General features: G+C 43.0%; 1 protein-coding gene across 2 annotated transcripts in view; it reads right to left on the reverse strand.

The window, feature by feature from the left end:
• ATRNL1 (attractin like 1) overlaps window positions 1–24,007 on the reverse strand; it is a 1,085,315-nt gene that overhangs the window by 795,609 nt on the left and 265,699 nt on the right. For both annotated transcript variants that reach the window (XM_075072516.1, XM_075072517.1), the window contains exons 12-13: window positions 22,990–23,198; window positions 12,951–13,069 (exon numbers count right to left, since the gene is read on the reverse strand). In XM_075072516.1, coding sequence (XP_074928617.1) covers window positions 12,951–13,069; window positions 22,990–23,198 — 328 coding nt within the window. The remainder of the gene's footprint in view (window positions 1–12,950; window positions 13,070–22,989; window positions 23,199–24,007) is intronic.

A 24,007-nucleotide genomic window follows, 5' to 3' on the forward strand; every position in this document is an offset into this window, starting at 1 on the left:
TCTCTGTGCTGTGTGATGACGGCGGCGGTGTGGCCCAACTCCAGCATGGTAAGGTGCAGGGAGCAGGGGGACTTGGATAGAGGGCAGGGGAGTTCGGGGTGGTGGTAAGGGGGCAGGGGTGTGGATTGTTGTTGGGGGGAAATGGGGTTGAATGGGGGCAGCAGTCCCGGGGGGGGGCAGTCAGAGGCAGGGGTTCTGGGGGCAGTCAAGGGACAAGGAGAAGGGGTGGTGGGGTGGGGCAAGGGTACTGGGGGCATCAAGACTAAGAGGAGAGGATGGATGGGGGACAGGGAGCATGGCTGTGTGGATGCAGTGGGATCTCAGAGGCCCCTTCAGGGAACAGGGGAGTTGAATGGGGCAGAAGTCCCGGGGGGGCAGATAGGAGGTGGGGGTTGGGCCATGAGCCCCTCCCCTAACTGGCCCTCCATACAATTTACGAAACCTGATGAGGCCCTCAGGCTAAAAAGTTTGCCCACCCCTGTGTTACAGGAACTATTTTGGGGCTATCCTATGGTCTGTTCTATGTAGGAGGTCAGACTAGATCAGCGGTCACCAACTAGCGGATCTCGATCGACTGGTCAATCTTGGAGACTCTTACAGTCGATTATGATCTCCAGACGCTAAAACTCTGGCGGCGCAGTGGGGCTAAGGAAGGCTCCCTGCCTACCCTGGCCCTGCACTACTCCTGGAAGTGGCCAGCACATCCTTGAGGCAGCGCAGCCCCAGGGGGGAGGCAGGGGGTCTCCGCGCACTGCTCCACTCTGCAGCTCTATTCCTGGCCAATGGGAGTTATGAGGGTGGTGCTTGCAGACAGAGGCAGCACGCAGAGCCATGTGTCCCCTGCCCAGGGGCCACAGGGATGTGCTGACCACTTCCAGAAGCAGCGTGCGGCCAGGGCAGGCAGGGAGCCTGCCTTAGTCCCACTACATCGCCGCCTGGGAGCTGCCTGAGGTAAGCGCCCCGCAACGGGAGCCCACATCCCAACCCCAGCCCTGAGCCTCCTCCTGGGGCCAGCACCCCATACCCTCTCCTGCACCCCAATCCCCTGCCCCCGCCCTGAGCGCCCTCCCAGAACCAGCACCCCATACTTCCTCCTGCACCAACACTCTGCCCTAGCCTGGAGCCTCCTCTTGCACCCAAACTCCCTCACCTCGCATCCTCTCCCACACTCTGAACACCTCGGCCCCAGCCCAGAGCCCAAACCCCAACCCTTGCCCCAACCTGGTGAAAGTGAGTAAGGGTGGGGGAGAGTGAGCGACAGAGAGACAGAGAATGGCATGAGCAGGGCAGGTAGATCCTGGGCTGCATTTAAATTCAAAAAGTAATCTTGTGCATAAAAAGGTTGGAGACCACTCGACTAGATGATCACAATGGTCCCTTCTGGCCTTGGAATCTATCAATCATATGCCAGACTCATGGGCCCCTTTCCGTCAGCATAGCTGTTGCAGAAAGGCCAGTAGGAAAAAGTATTAATCTGTCCTTAATTCTTCCAGCAGCTCTATAGTGGTCAGGAGGCATGTGACCACTGCATCACCTTATTACATAATGCAATAACTGAGGTCCCAGCCAGCCACAAACAACTCCTCTGGGGAGGCTGGCATTGTTAGCAACACTAATCACAATCTCTCCCCTGTGGTTTTGTCTTCACTACAGACTTAACTCGGGTTCACCTGCAGGTTTTCCGCATAATATGCTCCATGTTCACACATCCAAATGCCTCTGTCAATGCCACATGATGAAGCAGCAAACACCCATTGCTGCACTGGGCAGGCCCTAAATTAGCATATCCCATATATTGCTAATCCAAGGTAACTGAAATGAAAACATGAAGCTACAGTCAATCACAACAATTGATGCAAACCTTTCCAATTACCACGGGGCACCCACTTCTGTGCCCTATTTTGCCATGTACCTGTTCTCTGACCCCTGACTGGAAGTGATCTGCCTTCATATGCCTCTGCTTAGTGTTCTCAGTCCCACACTGCTTGCAGCTTCTCCACCTTCGCTTATCTTGTAAATGTCACAGCTGGGTTGTAGGCATCTAGATTGAGTAGTTGGAGCCAGAGACCCAAGGTCACAACTGGGTCAGGATACTGGGAGGCCAGAAGGAGGAGACAAACTGGAAATCATAACCATGAGTTGGGAACCAGACTCAAACCAATGTAGGATACCACATGGTCTGAGGGAAGAGATATACTGGAGGTAAGGAACCACAAGTCAGATACCAGGAGTCAAGCCAGGTCAGGATGCCAGGAAATCAAGATGGAAAGCACAAGGCACACAGTATAGAGCAGAGTGGAGCCCAATTGTTCAGACAGCTTGCTCTTCCTGTTTCTGGCTTAAATAGAGCCAGCAGGCCAATCAGCAGTTCTGGGACTCTACCAATTGGATCTCAGGAGCAGAGCCTCATAATGGGAATGGGCTTCATGGGTCCCAAGTAAGCTATTGTGAGGCTTCCAGGTGGAAGGTTGAAGAGTGGTTGCTCCCATAACTTGCAGGCCTGAGTTCAAGATCCATGGGTTATGACGGTAAGGTTCCAGCAGCTTGAAAAAGGGTTTGACATAATCATCAATGCTGCTCAATCTCCAATCACCTTGATCCCCTCCCCATGCCCAACTCCTTCCATCCATTCCTTTACAATGCTTTAGAACAGGTTGAAGTTTGTGGGGCAATAAAAATCTGCATTTGTTTGAGATAAAACTGGATTTTTTTTTTTATTTGCAGCTGCCTTCAGTATATATAAAATTACATGCATCTGACGAAGTAGGTATTCACCCATGAAAGCTTATGCTCCAATACTTCTGTTAGTCTATAAAGGTGCCACAGGACTTTGTTGCTTTTTATAGCTCCAGACTAACACGGTTACCCCCCTGATATAAAATTATAGGAATTCAAGTGTATACAAAAACTTTTTTTTCCCTTCTGTGAGGACCAAGTGAGTATCAGACTCATGGAGGGAGAAGAGGACACCTAGGAGACAATTAAGTATTAGTGAAAAACTTCAAAATTTGAGGTAAAAAAAGAGACCTACTCATGAAGGAGCCTGCTCATGGAGAAGCATAAAAACTGTTCTAGATCATCAGAAAAGTCATAAGGACGACATAGTTTAGTTAAAAAGCAAAGGAAGGAGGGGAAGCCACTGGCAGGTTCTCTCTGCCATGACTGGGTGCTGAAGGAGTGAGACATGGCATATCAGAGGGCCATGTTTAAGAGACTATTTGGACTTATGAGACATCCTGCCCAAACCTCCATGCCACCAATGGCCAGCTCCATGGATTCACCCAAATGTTACCACATCCTACAAGCTGTGGACAACAATTCCATTGGGAAGGAAGCTAATGAGCCATGGAACCTCACACCAACAGAATATTCACTGCTCTCTACACCTGCTCCAATGGAGGGAAAGAGAACAGATACCCCAATGAAGTGCAGTTTCCTTATCTGTGACAAGGTTTTATGTTGTCTTATATTTGCATACATTTGTAATCATGTTAGCATAGCTGGTCTTCCCACATTTTTATCAATCAACTTCAATAAATGCAAAAAGAAAGGATTTTTTTTATTTAATTCATGTATAAACACTACATTTCAATACAAGACCAGAGCACAATGTGCCGTACAATCTCATTAATCAGCCTCGGTGTATTAATGTGTAGCTCAAGAATGCAACTGCACAAGTCATCACTTACAGACTTTTCTATAACAGAACCTACTCCATTAGTAAGTGCATTTGTGGTTGTCTGTAAACAGACCCCAAAGAATTATTATCGGCAACCCATTCCATCCCAAAGTATTCGCGGTTCTACTTACATATATTATGAAGCACACAACATACCCAATCACATGTATGGCATTAAACACACTACTGTCCAAATGAGTTTTAATGGTGCCATGTTGCTTTCAGCTGGCCAAAAGCACATTCCACCATCATCCTGCACCTGCTCAACATGTATTTAAGCTGCCTCTTGTCTGGTTGGTGCAGGTACTGATAAACCTTCACTCAGGGCAGCAGAGGAGAAGCTGGGTCACCTAAAATCACAGTTGGTACAGACACCCTACTGATGACTGTGCTCTTACAGGGGAATGATTTATAAGCTTGTACATGCTGAAACAGGCCAGACCTCTGGAACATCCTAGAATCATGCACCCTACCTGTGCATCCAGTATAGGTTTCCATGAATATGCTACAGTAATTTACAAGGGCCTGCATAACAGTGGAATAGTAATGTCCTTGCTTGCTTCAGATGACAAGCACAGGATATGTATGTGGCTGGTATCAATAGCGCCAAAACAGCTCAGGAACCCATGAGTGCAAACCCAGCAATTATTTCAGAGATATTTTCAATTTTCACAACCTCTAGAACCAGCACAGCATTAATTGCCTAGTAATCCTCCTTGAATGCTGTGCCAGCCATTGATTTGTCAACCCCAAACTGACAACTTTCACAAGGTGATCGCAACACACTTCTGGACCATTATTGCCTCTCTTATCTGGGTGGTCTATCACTAAAAGTCTGGGTCACATTCCTCAGAAGCTCCAGGAATGCAGTTCTCTCATGTGAAAATTCTGGGCCCATGGCTGCTCATTCCACCATAGTGAAGACCCACCACTCTGTGCTTGTGGTCCTGATGCAGTCTGAGTACAGAAGGAGTGTGTGGAGGGGGAGGGGGGCGGACTATCATGAAAAATAGCATAAGCTCAGTCCATGCTTCCATGTCCACATGGTCCCATTCTGTTGTTGCTGTTGTGCTTATGATTGTAAATATAAACCACTGCCTCCGTCTTCAGGATGGAGGTCACCTCTGAAACACCCACCATGGTTTCTTGACAGCAGTTCCTGCAGAGGCACGCCAACAAAACATTGCCCCCATAAAAACCAGCATCTGTCAGTTACATTTATTAGTGTGAGCAGGATCCATATTTTCAGCCCATAACAGCACATCACACCAGCCTGTGTTCTGCCAGGAAATGAATTTTCCAGTCCTACACCACTTCTTCCCACAACTCCCCGAGTGGGCAGATAAGTCTCCCCAGGGCACTCTGTGACTGTAAATAGAGTGGCACAGTAAGCTTTGACACTATGAATTATGGGATCCATGCCCAGATAGCTTTACTGCTACTCATGGTTACATATAGTGCCCTTGCAGACATGGGGCGTGACAGCAGCATGCTGATATCAACAATGTATTTGCATTGTAGTGGGTTAGGCAACTGTTCATTGACTAACCTGCAATTGCATACCCATGGTTAGCATGCAGTGAAGACATAGCCTGAGTAAAAAGACACAAGGTGTCCAAGCTGATGTAGAAAGATGCCAGAGAATGGGGGCGGCATCTTACATTCTATCCACCAAGGCATCATGCACAGTTTGGCCCGAGAGATATTACTTTAGTATCACATTTCAGCCCTTAACTTTGTAAATCATTCAAATAAAGTGAATTACTTTACAAAGTAATCATCATTACTTTTCACGGTTCTCTTCCTTTCCTCTCACAGATAATTTCTTTTAATATTTGGTTCCATTATTTTAATAGAAGCCAAAAAACACAGTTACTTACCTTGTAACTCTTGCTCTTCGAGATGTGTTGCTCATATCCATTCCAGTAGGTGTACGCGCCGCGTGTGCACGTTCGTCGGAAAACTTTTACCCTAGCAACTCCAGCAGGCCGGCAGGTCGCCCCCTAGAGTGGCGCCACTATGGCGGGTGATATATACCCCTGCCGCCCGCCCGGCATTCCTCAGTTTCCTTCTTGCCAGCTACTCCGACAGTGGGGAAGGAGGGCCGGGTGCGGATGGATATGAGCAACACAATCTCGAAGAACAATGAATTACAAGGTAATACTGTGTTTTCTTCTTCGAGTGCTTGTTCATATCATTCCAGAGTGATTCCAAAGCTCTTACCTATCGGTGGTGCTCGGAGTGAGAGGTCACAGTGTGCAACCACGCGCAGAGCCGAAGGCCGCATTCATCCCCTGGACTTGGCGACTAGGGCATACATGGGTAGCGAAGGTGTGCATGGAACCGGTTGCACTGCCTAATAGGATTCCTGGACAGGATACTCGGCGAGGACGCCTATGACGACGCCTTGGGCCCTATAGTGCCAGGTTACACCCCGAAGGGAGGATGGGCCAGGTCATAACATGTTCTTATGCAGGACGTCACCCACGAGGAGATCCTTGTGAGGAGACTGGAATCCTGAGCCGTTCAGCTATGCGATAAACACAAGAGCTGAGTGGACTTGCGGACGCTGTGTCTTTGCGATAAAAGGGTGAGCGCCCACGCACGTCTAGGCAGTACAATTGTTGTTCCTACAGATGAATGAGGTTTGGGAAAGAATACGGGAAGGAATATGTCCTGGTACGTGTGAAGGCCGAGACACCTTGGGGAGGAATTGCAGGGTGTGGCCTCAGTTGCACCTTGTCTCGATGGAACACCGGTGTACGGAGGTTCCACGACGAGTGCGCACAGCTCTGATACGCGGCCTAGCGGATGTTGACGGGCCACCAGGATGCCGTTTTTCCAGTACGAATAGAGGAAGGAACAGTAGCCAGCGGTTCAAACGGGGGGGGACATAAGACGAGACACACTCGTTGAGAATCCCAGGAGGGCGGCCTGGATGAAGACTTGGGGAAAGGCGCTCAAGCCCTTTAAGGATCTATCACCCGCGGTGTGAAAGAGGAATGCCGTCGCTCCCTTGGTGGAAAGCTGGAGATGGCCGCCAGTGAACCCGGAGAGAGGCTATAGCCGAGCTTGTTGTTTGAGCGACCACAGGTAGTCCAAGATGATCGGGATGGAAACATTCAGCAGCGGTGGAAGCGCTTTTCCGCACACCAGCACCTGACGCTCCACTTGCTATGTACGTCATCCTCATAGATGGCTTTCGACTTTCTAGAAGTATTGCTCACGGGAGAGCAGTGCAGATTCGGCCCAGTTAGCCACGCAGGAGCCACGCGAGAGGTGAAGGGACTGAAGGTCTGGGTGACAAAGCGGCCGTGGTCCTCGTGATAGGTCCAGGTGAAGAGGCAGGGGAACAGGGTCCACTACCGACAGGTCCAAGGAGCAGAGAGTACCAATGCTGACGTGCCATGCCGGAGCAATGAGAATCAAGTGGGCCCTGTCCCTGCGCGCTTCAAGAAGGACCGTTGAGGATCAACGGAATGGAGGTAAGGCATAATAGAGGTGCGTTCCCCACGGACAGGAAGGCATCCCACCCGAGCCCCCGCTCGCAGCCTTGGAAGAGCGAGGAGAACATCGGACACTTCCTGTTCGTGACGAGATACAAAAGATCCATGTGGGATGCCCCACTCTGCGGGAAAAGTGTCAGGGGCAACGCCGGGCGAGGGACCATTCGTGGAGCTGAAAGACCAATGAGATGGTCCGCGCAGGGTAATTGCCGCCCCGGGGAGAAAAGGAAGCGACTAGGTGGACTGAGTGGGCTATGCAAAAGTCCCACAACATTATGCCTCCCGATAGGAAGAGGAGATCTCGTCCGGTCCCTGCTTGTAGTATAGTATACCGCTGTGGTGTTGTCTATCGAAAACTGAGACACAGCGGACTCGGATCTGCCGATGGAAGCTTTGCAAGCAAGGCGGACTGCTCTCAATTCTGGACGTTGATATGAAGAAGCAGACCGGGAGGAGACCCAGCGACCTTGCGTCCTCAAGGCCCAAGGTGAGGCTCCCCATACCCAGTCGATGCGTCTGTAGTGAGGGACATCGAGGCTGTGGAGATGGAATGGGCGCCCCGCACAGACGACGGACTCGTTCCAGCCACCATTGGAGGGAGAAGAGTAGTCCTGTGGGACTGTGACGACGGATCCAAGCGGTCGCCTGGCTAGGCGTAGCTGAGGAATGAGCCACGACTGCAGAGGTCGAGCCGTAGTCTGGCTGCTCCGTCACGGAAAGTGCAGGCCGCCATGGTGGCCCAGAGTGTCAGGCAGTGCGAAGTTAGAGTTAGAGGTGCTGCCTGTTAACATCCAAATGTGTCCGTCAAAGCCGGAATCGGGACAAGGGAAGAGTGGCCATGCCGGGTAGATCCAGGACGGCGCCGATAAATTCTATCCTCTGGGTAGGGGACAGAATGGACTTCTCCCACGTTTAGCTGAGGCCTGCGTTCGCGAAGAGGCGGCTGATCCAGCGGACGGGAAAGCACTGGCTTGCTGACGCCCTCGGATAAGCCAGTGCGTCGAGGTAGGGAATACGTGCACCCGGCTGCGACGAGGAAGGCGACGACTACGGCCATGCATCTTCGTGTACACTCTCGGCCGAGAAGAGGCCGAACGGGAGGACGTGAATGATTAAATAACGCGCCTACGAGAAAGTGCAAGAACTCCGAGGGCGGGAAATGGCGACATGAAATAGGCTCTTGCATGTCGAGGGCGCGTTACCAGTCTCCAGATCTAGGGGATGGGATAATGGTCCCAAGGAACAGCGGAACTACAACTTCCAGTAAATATTTGTTGAGTCCGCGGATGTTTCCGAGGATGGGGTCTGCAGACCTCTTCTTGCCTTGTGGAATCAATGATAGTAGGGGTAGTTAGAACCCTGCTGCCCTTCTCAGGTCTTGCGGAACCTCCTGATGGGCACCTTTGTCGAGGAGCGTTTGCACCTTCTGGAGGAGGATTCTGCTCGTACAGAGGGGTCCCTGAAGTAGGATGAGGGAGGGGGGCGGGAAGGCGGTACAGGCAAACTCAGGTGGTATCCAAACCACATGCGTGCGGAGGACCCAACGGTCTGAATGAGGCCGGCGCACGCGGGAGGAATAGGAGAGCGTCGAGGAAGGGGGAGAGGGTGCAGGAGGAAATGGTACAATCGCCCTCGGCGTTATCTTCAAACATGAGAGCTTCGAGCCGAGAGAAGGCTGGTAGGCCCTTGCGCTGAACCCTGTTACCCGATGTCTGCGCCTGCCATTTGGCAGGGGTATATATCACCCGCCATAGTGGCGCCACTCTACGGGGCGACCTGCCGGCCCGCTGGAGTTGCTAGGGTAAAAGTTTTCCGACGAACGTCCACGCGCGGCGCGTACACCTACTGGAATGGATATGAGCAAGCACTCGAAGAAGAACCAGAATTTACCAGACAGTAACTACAAAGATTGTTTTTTCCCCCATTTTACACTATTGAGATCAAATTTGCTTTTTTATTCTAATTACCCACTGCCTCCCCTGTTGTCAATGACTTATCAAAAATAATTGATAGTGGTTCGGTGTGTTTGTTAGCTAATTCTTTTAAGATACAGAGACATATATACTCTGGACCTGCTGATTAGTATAGTTCAAAGGCTTTTGTTGTGTTTTTTAACCATTCCTCTTCTTTTTATCAACACTACAAATGAAAAAAAATCTTCATTTCTTCCTAAGTCTCAATACTTACCCATATTTTCTTGTGTAGAAACAATTCAGTGATTACTCTAAAATGGCTAATACAACCAATTCCATAAGGCTTCTTATTTACAAATAGACAGTTTGGTACTTCCTAGTATTTGTTTTTCTTGACCAGCTATTTGGGTCAGTTAGTTGTATCTCAAAGCAAGATTGATTTTTTTTTTAATAAACTCATTCTGATCCTAAAATATATGGAGTACTTAGATATATGGTGAAGGTGAGCAATGGAGAGAAACAAAAAAACATATTTTCAATAAACAAGAAGTGAAGTTTGCTAACAAAAAGTCCACCCTAGGGTTTGTGAAATTGCTTTTCTGTGACACTGAACAATCTGAGCAACAAAACCCAGTAGGATCAGTATTTGAAAGTCCAGTTTATCATCCCAATATCTATATTTTAGCAATAGAAGCCTAAAATTGAGCAATATTTACTTTTTATATTGTGATTTTCTCTCTTTTCAATAAAATTCTGCTTTATTGACAACAAATTGACCTGTGTTTTAGATGGTATGAATTGGTACAGTCAATTTCTTACACTACATTGTGCCTCAGAGAAAAAAATCGAAACTCTGACCTTGAAACAGGAACTCATAATGGCTTGTACAGCACAGAGTAAGATCCAGAAAAGATTTAGCTCTACCATGCCAAACAGTTGCACAGTACCAATGGAGAGGGCCTTTGTGAGCTCAGGTAGTGCCAGATAAAATGACCTGAAAGTTACTATTGGCTACCACTGCCTACTCGCTAAAACACCAAGCTAGCGTTGTGGAGGTTTAGCTTTAATTCACAGTTCTGCACCGAGTTGCTGTGTGACCTTGGGAAACTCAACTTCTTGGTTTCTTAGTCTCCCAATTTACAGAATATGGGTATGCTACCCACTTTTGTAAAGTGCTTTGAAATCTAAAGATGAAAAGTACAAATCATCATCATTATTGTCTTCTATCCTTTCATGAAAGCCTGAAACAAATCTACATATTTTTGCTTTATTCCCGCCCCCGTCTCCATTTCTCATAGGCTGTTTATACCTTCAGACCTTTGAGAACTATCCCTGTGAAATCCAATAGGCTTTCCTATGTTCTTCCACAGCAATTCTTTTAAACATCCAAGAGAGCTTTTGTAATTTTTGGTTTTGTTTTTAAGGAAAAATCTTTTAATCAAGATTGCATATGAATTTATCTCAGGGAAACTAAACAAACGTCCTCCGAGTTCTGCTGTGCATTTAAGCGCTTGGCATATCGTCCAAGTACTGCTGTCTGACACTGATACCATGAGTAAGTCAATCATAATTTGCACATTTAAAACCTGCTCAAAATTTACTGATAACCTAGCTTGCATTTTTCTATCACTGGTGTTTGTGTAGTGAAGTAACAGGTAGATGGAGGCTCCAACTGCAGTGAAATTCAAAACACAGCACGAGTCAATGTTTTCTCTTTTTTCCCGTTTCAGTATTTCTATTTTACAGAAAATGTGCAGTCAAGGAAGGAAAGATGCATAAGAAGTAAGAGCTCATGAAAATAAAAGCGCTCAGGAGACCATTGTAAATTTATATTAGATATTAATATTCATCAACATGTTTATCAGTAACCTTCCCGAAATGGTGGTGAGGGTGATCCCTATATATTGTAGATTCCGCAATATGTTGCAATTTCAAATACTATTGCTCTTTATTCCTATGGGCTAATTCTTTGATGGTCAGTAAAATGCTACAGTGTGGTGAGTTTATGGAATTTTACATCTGTTTTAGTGGTAACCTTGCAGTACGTCTGATGCTTCATATGGATGCCGTGTAAGACATTAGACAGATTAATAGATTCAGTTAGGGCACCAGATTGAGAATCAGGAGACATGAGTTCTGTTTCAAGAATTGTCACTGACTCACTACATGACCGTAGGCAATTCACATAACTTCACTGCCTCAGTTTCCCCATCTGTAAAATGGTAGTAATCATACTTACCACCTTTGAAAAACACTTTGGGATCCATTGAAAGAACTATGAAAGTTCTAAATATTATAACTATTATTTTCCAAGTCATTATTCTAGTGGGAACTGTCAAAACTTCTCAATTTGGTAAACAGCTCCATGTTATATTGTCTTGTAACATGATTGTATAGGGTTTGCATTGTAAAGAATAAGTAATGAGTACTAAGCCTCGTGGATGATGCTGTTGATCTGACAATAACTGTTGAGATTTCAGTGAAGCCTGGGGACTTAGGCACCTATCTCTCATTGAAATTCAAGAGGAGTTAAATCAAAGAATTGTAGGACTGGAAGGGACCTTGAGAGGTCATCTAATCCAGTCCCCTGCACTAATGGCAGGCCAAAGTATTATCTAGACCATCCCTAGCAGGTGTTTGTCTAACTTGCATTTAATCTCCAAAGATGGACATTCCACAACCTCCCTAGGCAATCTGTTCCAATGCTTAACTACCTTGACAGAAGTTTTTCCTAATGTCCAACCTAAACCGCCCTCGCTGCAATTTAAGCCCATTGCTTCTTGTCCAGCCCTCAGAGGTTAACTAAAACCAATTTTTCTCCCTCTTCCTTGTAACAACCTTTTTATGTACTTCAAGACTGTTACCAAGTGCCCTCTCAGTCTTCTCTTCTCCAAACTAAACAAACCCGCCCTTTTTTCCCCCTAATCTTCCCTATAGGTCATATTTTCTAGACCTTTAATAATTTTTGTTGCTTTTCTCTGGACTTTCTCTAATTTGTTCACATCTTTCCTGAAATGTGGCACCCAGAACTGGACACAATACTCCCATTGAGGCCCAATCAGTGTGGAGTAGAGTGGAATTATTACTACTTCTGTCTTGCTTACAACACCCCTGCTAAGACATCCCAGAATGATGTTTGCTTTTTTGGCAACAGTGTTGATTCATATTTAGCTTGTGATCCACTATGACCCCCAGATACTTTTCCACAGTACTCCTTCTTGGGCAGTCATTTCCCATTTTGTATGTGTGCAGCAGATTATTCCGTTCTAAGTAGAGTACTCTCCATTTGTCCTTACTGAATTACATCCTATTGACTCCAGAACATTTCTCCAGTTTGGCCAAATCATTTTGAATTTTAATCCTATGTTAGATGTCCAATCTTTGCTAAACTTTTTGGTGAAAACTGAAACAAGAAAGTCACTCAGCACTTCTGCCATTTCCACATTTTCTGTTATTGTCTTTCCCCACCGATTTGAGAGTAATGGGCCTACTCTGTCCTTGGATGCCTATCTCCCATAGATTCCTTTAAAAATCCCAGCCAATGCTGCCATATGTTCGCTTTTTTATATGTTAGCAGACTAAGACCTTAAATTACCTGGTAGGGTGTAGGATAACTTAGAAAGTTCCTTAGCTGAAGGATGGGGAGCAGTCAAAAATAAGGTAACAGAAAGTTTAAATTTTAAGATGTTTTTCCTTTGCATTAATTCTCTTTACCATGTATGAAGAAGTGTTTTTTCCATATTTTCAAATCTCTTATGTATAATATAACATTTTATTCAATGCTGTTAAATGGTAAACTAATGTTTATACAGAAGCAATGTTAACTATATATCCATAGACTCAAATACTCACCACACTGCAGTTACTGTTTGCTGAAATGCACTTCTTGTCATCACACCACTGGCAACCATTTGTATTAGCGGTACAACTGGCACAGTCTGCATATTTGTAACATCTGTCATCTGCAGCAGCTGTAATACAAATGAGAGACAAAACAAATGGCAAGATGAAAGAGAGTGTGTGTCACTCTTAATTCACACATTTTTAACAGCTGCTTGGGTCAATATCTGGCATTTTTTCATTGCAAACAATCTAAGATGCAATTTACTTAATAGGAAATCAACCATATTAGGTTAATGTTATTTACTCCCTTTAAAACACCTGTTCTTTAAACATATATTAGTTGAAGTTTCATAAGACCCAGACCGGTCAAAGAAATGAACAGCCCTTAATTTGTAACCTATAGACTGATACTAGAACACAACATGGATCAAATAAACATGTTAATAGCCTTTTATTCTATCCCTTGTTCATTAATTTAACAAAGTGAGTAAAGTATACTTTTAGGCTTGACCTCTTTACAAAAATAGTAGGTCATTATGCAAGATAACAGCAGTAAAACAAGTAAAAACAAAACCTAACAGGATCATTCTTTAACTGATAAGAATCAATTCTCTCTCAATTTCATAAACTTTCAATACTGTATACAGTAGAACCTCAGAGTTATGAACACCTTGGGAGTGGAGGTTGTTCGTAACTCTGAAATGTTTGTAACAAAAATTTTATGATAGCTCTTTCAAAAGTTTACAACTGAACATTGACTTAATACAGTTTTGAAACTTTACTATGCAGAAGAAAAATGGTGCTTTTACCCATCTTAATTTAAATGAAACAAGTACAGAAACAGTTTCCTTAACTTGTCAAATTTTTTTTTAAACTTTTCCTTTTTCTTTTAGTAGTTTACATTTAACACAGTACTGTACTATATTTGTTGCTGCTTCTTTTTATTTATTTTTTTATTTATTTGGTCTCTGCTGCTGCCTGATTGTATACTTTGGGTTTCAAATGAGGTGCGTGGGGTTCACCGGTCAGTTCGTAACTCTGGGGTTTGACTGTAGTAAATTACCAAGGTTTTAAAAGAACAATCATTTGGAATATGGTACAAAGATAAACACTACATATTTTTAAGGAAAATAAAAATGTGTAATGTACATTTTATTAGATTTTCAATACAAAATATATTTGAAAAATAGTTTGTTCTCCAATATATTGTTTTTATTTTATTCATCTTAACTATTTCACTTGTAGTGTTACAATAATAGATAGTTTTGATATTTCTAAACCCAACATTCTCTTGTGCGAAACCAACTGGAGTTGTTATTTTGGGGGCTCATTGGTTTGTTTTTTGGGTTTTTCTGGCAATGAAGTAGCAAGTATGTGGCATTTTGAATATTTCTGCACTGTCATAATTAGCAGACTAATCACACATTATTTTTTTAAAATGTTTATACTTAGCTGTGAGCACGGCATTTACCATACTGAAAAGGTGGGTATGAGATTTACGTGAAGATCAAAACGTATGTAAAACATACTGTAATATAATCTGTTTTACAAAAACATTAACCAATCTCTGTTTTGGTTTTACCTTAGCTAAATCGTAACAGAACTTTAATATAGTCAGAAATCCAGTGGGATATATGCTGAGCTGTTCCAGGTTGCCCTTTAATCCCCTCAGTATTGGCTACATGAAGTCTAGATGACCTAAAAAATGAAGTCTAGATAACAGGATACAACCATTTGGACATCCAAGGTATAAAGCTTTCCTCTGAGTTGGAGTGAGGCTTCAGAAAAAGCACTGGAAGAGGCATGGTTTGATTGAGGTGGAATGCAGAAAATATCTTGGGCATAAACTCAGGGTGTGACCCAAGAGAGACCTTTTCTTTGTGAAAGACTGTGAAACATGGGTCAGCTAGAAGTACCTAGCAGAAGTAATTGCTACCAAAAACTGACAGAAGCAGCAAAGATGATGTTGCCAAAGGTTCAAAAGGATGATCCATTAAGTATGACAAAACCAAGTTCTGATCCCATGTGAAATGGGTTGTGGGTGTGTTGTCCTCAATGAAAACATCAAAAAGATTGCTCAGTAGCTGGTGACATGGATCTGCAATTGATGAAGCTAAACACCTATGTCAAGGAGGTTTAGATCTCCTTCTAGAGACATCCTGGGCTCTTGGCTGATAAAATGAGAACATATAATGAGATTGAGTTTAAACTGTTTCCATTTCATTATTAGAGTGTAAACTCTCAGAGAGCAGAGTTGATCAAGAATTTTTTAATATGCACATGGTATCATAAGGACTTTTTTGGAGGGAAAACAGCTTAGAACCTTCAAACAAAAGGTCTTTGATAGAAATAGTTGTAGCCATGGAATGCAAAGCAGTGTCTGGTGCATCAATGGCTTCTTGAAGGGAAGTGCAGGCTCTGAGACATCTTTCAGATATTATTGACATGAACGGCCTCTTGTAGCCTTCAAACAATTTGTCCGCAAATTTCGCTATTGATGACCAATTAAAAAACATGTATTTGGAAGGCAAAGCCTGGTAATTTGATACCCTCAGTTGAAGACTTGCAATGCTACAGGCTTTCTTTCCTTTATTAGCTGCAATGACTACCAGAGTCTGAAATACAATAGGTCAGTGGTTCTCAAACTTTTTTCCCACCCAAGGATCACTTGAAAATTGATGAGGGTCTCAGTGGGGCACTTAATGATCTTTCCAAATGTTGTTTGTACCGTTAGCTAACTATTGTAAAGCACTTTGGATAAAAGTGTTATATATTAAAAAAAAAAATTTTTTGGTTCTACAAATAAAAGCACACAACTCATATTTTAATATCAGTAGTCTTACCTTTCTAATGCGATGGATGTGCCCTCTCTCCCCTACTTCAGCAACCCCCAAGCTGGGGCTGGAAAGGAATGGAGTTTCTCCTTCTCTCCCCCACTGCAGCAGCCCCCAAGCTGGGCTGGGAAGGAAGGGGGTCTCTCCCCTGCCACAGCAAAGAGTTGAGGCTAGGAAGGAGGCCATCTCTCCCCAGCAGCCACAGCCCTGGAGCTGGGGAAAGTCACCTCTTTTTCTACATATCCCAAATTCCCCCCAGCCTCTAAGGCACACACCTGCATGGCTCCACTAATTAGATAGGTGGCTCCTAATTCTCTTGTGTGCAGCCGCCCAAGTGTGCACCTTAGAGGGAACTATTCACAGATCACATGAATGGAGCTTGCAGACCACTGGTGGTCCACGGACCACAGTTTGAGAACCTCTGGGATAGGTGTAAAAGTAGTCAACTTCCTGTTGAGGAACCTGGTAACACCCGTCCACATGTTTGGCAGTATGTGGTACAGAAGCCAGTCTCTGCCAAAGTGATGTGGCTGGCTTTCAAAAGGGCTTTGTAAATGGGAGGGGCGACACTTTCAGGTGCTGGAGCCTTCAGAATGTCTAAAAATTCATGCAGATTGCCCTGCACAACTTCTGCTTCCACCCACAGGGATATGGCCACCCTCATAATAAGATCCTGAAAGATCTTAAAATCTTGAGGAGGAAAGAACTCTGCTGTTATGGTCTCAGAGGAAAATGAAGAAATGTAGGGAGGTAGTTCTGTAGTTTCATTCCTGGGTTTCTCCCTAACTCCCTAACTTCTTTCTTCCTAACTTCACTGCAGATGGAGATCTAGAAACATTGAGAGCAATCCAGAGTGCCTAGTAAGGCAAGGGTGGGTAGTTCAATCTCTGCACTGCCACGCAGTGATGGACACTAAGCCGTGTCTGTAGAACGTGACTTGAAAGGTAATCTAGAAGACCTTGCAAGATGAATAGGTCATGTTCCAAATTTGAACAAGAGGAGTTGCAGCTCTCTCCAGGAAACAGAGGAGCTGCTCTGGTGGGTGGCAGGGGAGACAACAGACAGCAATGCATGCTGTTGCATGGACAGTAATGCTAGAGTTGAAGCTAGTTTTGTTAGCCAAGTTAGATGTCTTCAAGTCACCAGCGTCTGAGGCACTGCATCCTAGAATATTCAAGGAGATAACTCAGGAGATATCTGAGCCATTAGCTATTATCTTTGAAAAGTCATGGAAGAAGGGAGAGATTCCTGAAGACTGGAAAAGGGCAAATATAGTGCCCATCTATAAAAAGGGAAATAAGGACAATCCAGGGAATTACAGACTAGTCAGCTTCACTTCTCCACCCAGAAAGATAATGGAGCAAATAACTAAGCAATGAATTTGGAGCAAATAATTAAGCAATGAATTTGCAAACATCTATAAGATAATAAGGTCAAGTAACAGACAACATGGATTTGTCAAGAACAAATTGTATCAAACCAACCTGAAAGCTTTCTTTGACAGGATAACAAGCCTTGTGGAAAGAGGGGAAGCAGTAGACATGGTATATCTTGACTTTAATCGAATTTTTGATACCCTCTTGCATGACCTTCTCATAAACAAACTAGGGAAATGCAACCTACATGGAGCTACTATAAGGTGAGTGCAAAACCGGTTAGAAAATTGTTCCCAGAGAGTAGTTATCAGTGGTTCACAGTCATGCTCAAAGGGCATAACAACTGGGGTCCTGCAGGGATCAGTTCTGGGTCTAGTTCTGTTCAATATCTTCATCAATGATTTAGATAATGGTATCTATATAAAGTACATGTAATGGCACATTTATAAAGTTTTCAGATGATACCAAGCTGGGAGGGGTTGCAAGGGCTTTGGAGGACAGAATTAAAATTCAAAATGATCTGGACAAACTGGAGAAATGATCTGAAAAACAAAAAACTCACTCAGCACTTCTGCCATTTCCACATTTTCTGTTATTGCCTTTACCCACTCATTGAGCAGTGGGCCTACCCTGTCCTTGGTTTTCCTCTTGCTTCTAATGTCCAGTAGAACCTCAGAGTTACAAACACCAAAATTACAAACTGAGCAATCAGTCACACACCTCATTTGGAACCGGAAATATGCTGCTGTCTGATTGTGGACACAAAAAAAAAAAAAAAGACAAAAAAAAAGCAAATATTGTAAAAGCAAGAAGTGTTTCAGTTAAACGTAAACTACTAAAAAAAGGGAAAGCAGCATTTTTTTCCCGCACAGTAAAGTTTCAAACTGTATTAAGTCAATGTTCAGTAGTAAACTTTTGAAAGAATAGTCATAATGCTTTGTTCAGAGTTGCGAACATTTCAGAGTTGCGAACAACGTCCATTTCTGAGGTGTTCATAACTCTGAGGTTCGACTGTATTTGTAGAATGTTTTCTTGTTGCCTTTTATATCTCTAGCTAGTTTAATCTCCTTTTGTGCTTTGGACTTTCTAATTTTGTCCCAACACGCTAGTGTTTGTTTATATTCATCCTTTGTAATTTGACCTAGCTTCCACTTTTTAAAGTTTCTTTTTATGAATTTCAGATCATGGAAGATGATCATGATCATGGAAGGCTAAGTTGGGGTAAGTTTCTTGGCATACTTCCTTTAATTCCTATGCAGTGGGATGATTTATTCTTGTGCCCTTAATAATGTTGCTTTGAAAAACTGCCAACTGTCTCTAATTGTTTTTCACCTTAAACTTGATTCCTATGGGATCTTACCTAGAAGAACTCACTCTCCTCTCCTCTCATGATCAGGGTCAGGTTCTGAAGAAGAGAAAACTTGAGACAGAATTCTCTGGACTTCTTTGTTTTTGCTGGGAAAGAGGTACATATGGGATATTTGTCCCTAACATGTCCCTCTCCCAAACGTATCAGGGAAACAAGCTTGACTATCTATTACAGGTATTACAGACCTGCAAGTGGCACACTGCTTAAATCCTAGGGATCTCTCCATGATGAAAAACATCCAGAGAACAAAGAGTGAACTACCTAACTGAACAACAGCTATGAAAACTATGTATAGTTTATTTTTAAAAGCTGGCCAGTAAAGAAAACCAAAGTTCAAGAACAACAGAGAACTCCAACTCTCACATGAGCAGTCAGAAGGAACTGAAAGGGAGACAGTAACCAGGCCCATTTTATACCCTCAGCTCTGCACAAGGATAGCGGGGGTGCATACACTACCCATTGGTACTACTGGCAAAAGTCTTGAACTCAAGTCCACTGTGCACTTATACACATATGCACCTACAGTGGAATCTATATGTGAACAATGACTTGAAGGAGAACTTCAAATTATTTCAAGACTCTATCCTACTTTATTCAAGGTCTGAGATCTCTCACTCTCAGACCTTAACTATGCTGCTGATGTTGTTTTTCTAGTACAGGGCTCCGACTCGTTTTGTGAGGCACTCGAGCAAATGGAGGAGAAGTCAGCCAAGGTCAGCCTTCATGTTTCATGGTCAAAAGACAAAGCTGCAAAACCTAGGATCAGGTCCATTTGCAACTCCAATCTCTTTGAATAATGAAACTGTTAAAGCAGTCTCCAGCTTTTGCTATTTGGGTTCTAAAGTCACTCTATAAAATATGGAATCAACATAATGTCAGCATGACAACCAAGTTCATGACCTATTCAAAGTGTATCCTCTCTGTACTGCTGTATGGTTGCGAAACATGGACACTATAGCTCTCAGACTCGGCAAAGCTGGAGGTTTTTCCCACACAAAATGCCAACATTGTATATTGGACATAGAGTGGAACAACTTCATTCATAATGCAGAGGTTTACGGTTGCTCTGATCTACAGACTACTAGGGCTTTTATCTGCAGCTTATACTTTTCGGACGTGTCAACAGAATGCCCCACGATGTTCTGGTAAAAACCATTCTTTGAGTGGCTTGTAATATAGGAGATAAAATTCCACTAACCAAGGGATGGAGGCAGCCCAGTGGCAGACCCCCATTGCATGGGTGCACTAAGTCTGTTTTGACATTGGACTTTTGGCCTGTCAAGCCCTTGCAGCTACACAGGAACAGACAAAATTGTAAACAATTGCTACAGCTGACCATTCGGCTAAGTGCTGAAGACGATGACCATAGTGGTGAGGAGGCATTGAGCCACATTATGCATACCTTGGATCTTCACAAATGCCTGAAGGTCTACAGGACTTCTCCAGGATTAGAATGCCATTCCCCTTACCCACGATACGAGGAATCAAACCTCATTCCCCCTCCCTAGTGTTTCCACTGCCTTTTCATGATTTATTTGTATATCTATATGAATGAGAAGACATGATTTGGCTTTTTAGGATGATCAACCTATTTTTTTTTGTTGCTTTTGAAGTTAGAAATTTTCAAGATTTGGAGGGGAGAAAAGAGTGGGAAGGGCAAAGTCTTTTAGATTCCTTATGAAATGGTTTACAGAAAAATAAGAAAAAGACAAGAAAAATTCTTCAGAACCAATTTTCTGTGGTTGACATCTTTCTATGCTTCGCAGCATTTGTTTTGAGCAATCATCAAATAATATGTTTGCAACTTTACATCCTGATGGGAGACAGTTTAGGAGAAAACTGACTGAAAAGTAAACTAGGTTTATATTAGAGGCATAGCAAATTTGCAGAAAGTATGATGGTAAAACAAATATTTAAAGCAGTTCAGCTGTTTAATATTATGGAGCTTATACATGTGTTACACAGCCACATTTTGAGTGAACTGTTTTATATTATTCTCTCAGAAAAATACACAGAATGAGTATCAGATACGTGGAGTTGTACCGTATAACTGTGTTCATATAAACGACAAAAAAACACTTTCAACAGCAATTTAGCTTGCAAATTTTAGAAATGGTGTACAATAGCAATTGATAAAGATAACTTGCTATACAGTTATCATGATGCCAAACAGAAAATCATAAGACAGAAACTAACACACATTTTGACATACTACAACATAAAGAATGCAAAAACTGTCTCAGTTCAGTGTTTTTCCAGCTGTGACTGTATTATAATCCCTTACCCAATTCTCCAGTTAGACCTGTGAACTATCTGAGCAAATGACACTATTTGCATGTACAGACATGGCTATATTGCTAATTGTCATTTTGGGAATCTGTGCTCTGGCTGCTATAATGGTTTCCATGGCTCAGAATAATTTAGGTAAATTTTTTTTTTTTTTAAACACCACAAAGCAGGGAAAGGTGGAAAAAGAGGGAAGTCACTTCTCTGACTATATTGAGCACCCTGGGTCAAATTCTCTTCTCATTTTTATCAGTGTAAATTCAGATTAACTCTACTGATGTAAATATAGTTATTTTGGATCTACTTCAGTGTAACTGACAGAAGAATTTAGGTCCTTTTATTTATTCCTACCAGCTATGGTTTGAGTACTTTCTCTTTCATTTACAGACCAGTAATTTATCACTCTACTCATGGTTCTGCAAACCTGGCACTACAAGGATGGGCTAACCGTAATCCTCACTAATATATCGCTCCAAAGGTCAGACAAACTTTCACCAACGCTTAAGCAAGATGGTCCATTTCAACTCATTATTAATGTAGAGTGTTCTTCAATCACCATTATATTTTGTAAGCGCCACTTTATAGTGTTTTACACAGGACAGGTGCAGGATATAAAACATGCTAGACAGTAAGATTTATGAATGGTAGATGTGAACTACAACTAATTTATACAATATATGATTATGAAAAGGTGTAGCTGGCCTTTTGTGACCCTCTGCTAGAAGCTCTGCTATATCCTGCCCTAGTACGGAGCAGTTCAAAGGTGGGTCCCTCCAGGCCTGCCTAAAAAGCCTGCACAGCTCAAATTCAAGCTGTTTTCCTCATCTACTGGTCCACTCAATCTTGCTGCCACCTTCGTCTGTTCTCATTTCCCTTACTCCCCACTCTCACTCGGTCTAGTTTTTCTGCTTTTCACCTATCTTCCCTCTATCTGTGATGCCTCCTATATCTGGAGCACTGTTCCTGTCCTCATCTAATAAGCACCTTCTTTCTCTGTCCTCAAATTCCTCTTTAAAACCCACTGTTTGAAGCAATGCTTCTTTTCTTTTCATCAGAGATCCCCCTCCCTTTCTACAGCTATTGAACCACATCTTCGCTAGTGTTTTACTATTTTATATAGACCTGACTCTCTTTAGAGATTGAGAACATGTCAGTTTTGTTTGGAAAGCTATATATAATAGCTATAAAATTATTAACCGCTAACATTATAAAAAACCTCCAGACCAGCACTAACACTGGCATTTCCGATGTCAAAAGAAAAGCAGATGGGTCAATTTGATGATAATATTTCTTAAAACTAGTGACCTCCAAAACAATGTATAAGAACATAAGAATGGCCATACTGTATTAGACCAAAGGTCTATCAAGCCTAGTATCCTGTCTTCCGACAGTGGCTAATGCCAGGTGCCCCAGAGGGAATGAACAGAACAGGTCATCATGAGGTGATCCACTACCTATTGCTCATTCTCAGCTTCTGGCAAACAGAGGCTATGGACACCATCTTGGCTAATAGCCATTGATGGACCTATTGCCCATGAATTTATCTAGTTCTTTTTTAAACCCTGTTATAATCTTTGCCTTCACAACATCCTCTCGCAAAGAGTTCAACAGGTTGACTGGGTGCGGTGTGAAGAAATACTTCCTTTTGTTTGTTTTAAACCTGCTGCCTATTAATTTCATTTGGTGACCCCCTAGTCGTTGTGTTATAAGAAGGAGTAAATAACACTTTATGATTTTATAGACCGCTACCATATCCTCCCTTAGTCGTCTCTTTTCCAAGCTGAAAAGTCCCAGTCTTATTAATCTCTCCTCATACAGAAGTTGTTCCATATCTCTTGTGATTACTTCCCTTCTTGGAGCACTCAGAAGACGTAAAATACTTTATTTCTATTTCTTTCCATTCTGACACCTTAATTATAAAATCTTTCCAGTAAAAGGAAGGACCTGTGAGGAAACTAAGATATATCCTGTTATTCACCATTACATTTAATTTCTAAAGAGTTTTCCCTTACAATAAACTAAAGAGAGGGTAATAGCTGTCAATCCTGAAGCACCGTAGGTTTAACAACGGATGTTAAATATAAGAAGATGTCTTTATACAGTCATGGAAGCATTGCTACACTTGACATTATGCAAAATTATACTTCAGTGAGGTACAGAAAAGATTAAAAAAACACTCTTACCTGTTTTTCTGGTACATTTTGCTTCAAGGACATTGTTAGCATGTCCAGATTCCCAGGATTCACAATGGTTTTTGTTCCACAGACATCTTATCCCTGGACCAGCATTTTTACACAGTTCTTCTTGTCTGAATGCTTCACAGTCTGGAGGCTTGTACACAAGGATATCATTCAACAGAACACTTGAAAAACCCCCAAATATGTACATGGACCTAATAACAAAAGAACGGGAATATAAAATAATTGTTTTTATAAATAAAACATTATTAAAGCTATACTTATTAAAAGCTCTTGCTTTTTTAGCCACCTTTACATATATTATGGCAGTATTCTTCACAACAGTCAGATTAAGACTGTGTCAGTGTTTCCCTTAAGAACCTCAAAGTTCATGTGTTTTGTTTTTTTTTCCAAAAGTTTGCTCCAAGATGAAGCTTAAAGTATGTCTAAACTCAGACAAACTATACTATTAGAAAAATATAGCGCAGTACATAGAAAATGGGTGGGAAGAAGGAAAAAGGACTGTGCAGAGAAAAATATTCTTTTTTGGTGTGAGGTAATGTAAACATATACTGTATGAACTAGACCAGAACCTTTCAGAAGTGGTGTGCCAAGTCTTCATTTACTCACTTTAATTTAAGGTTTCGTGTGTCGGTAATACATGTTTTTTTAGAAGGTCTCTCTCTATAAGTCTATATATTATTATAACTAAATTAGTGTTGTATTGTAAAATAAACAAGGTTTTCAAAATGTTCAAGAAGCTTCATTTAAAATTAAATTAAAATGTTGATCTTACATCGCTGGCCCGCTCAGCCCGCTGGTGGTCTGAGGTTCTGTTCACCTAGGCCGGCAGCAGGCCAAGTGAGGCCTGCGGCCAGGACTCTGGCTGGCAAGAGTCCAGTAGCCAGAACCCCAGACCGGCAGTGGGCTGGGCGGGGCTGGCAGTCGGGACCCCAGACCAGCAGTGGGCTGAGCCGCTCATCCCATTGCTGGTCAGGGGTTCCATCCGCCAGCTCCTGCCAGC

Source organism: Chelonoidis abingdonii, chromosome 15, assembly GCF_003597395.2.
Source record: "Chelonoidis abingdonii isolate Lonesome George chromosome 15, CheloAbing_2.0, whole genome shotgun sequence".
In the NCBI taxonomy this organism is placed as follows: Eukaryota; Metazoa; Chordata; order Testudines; family Testudinidae; genus Chelonoidis; species Chelonoidis abingdonii.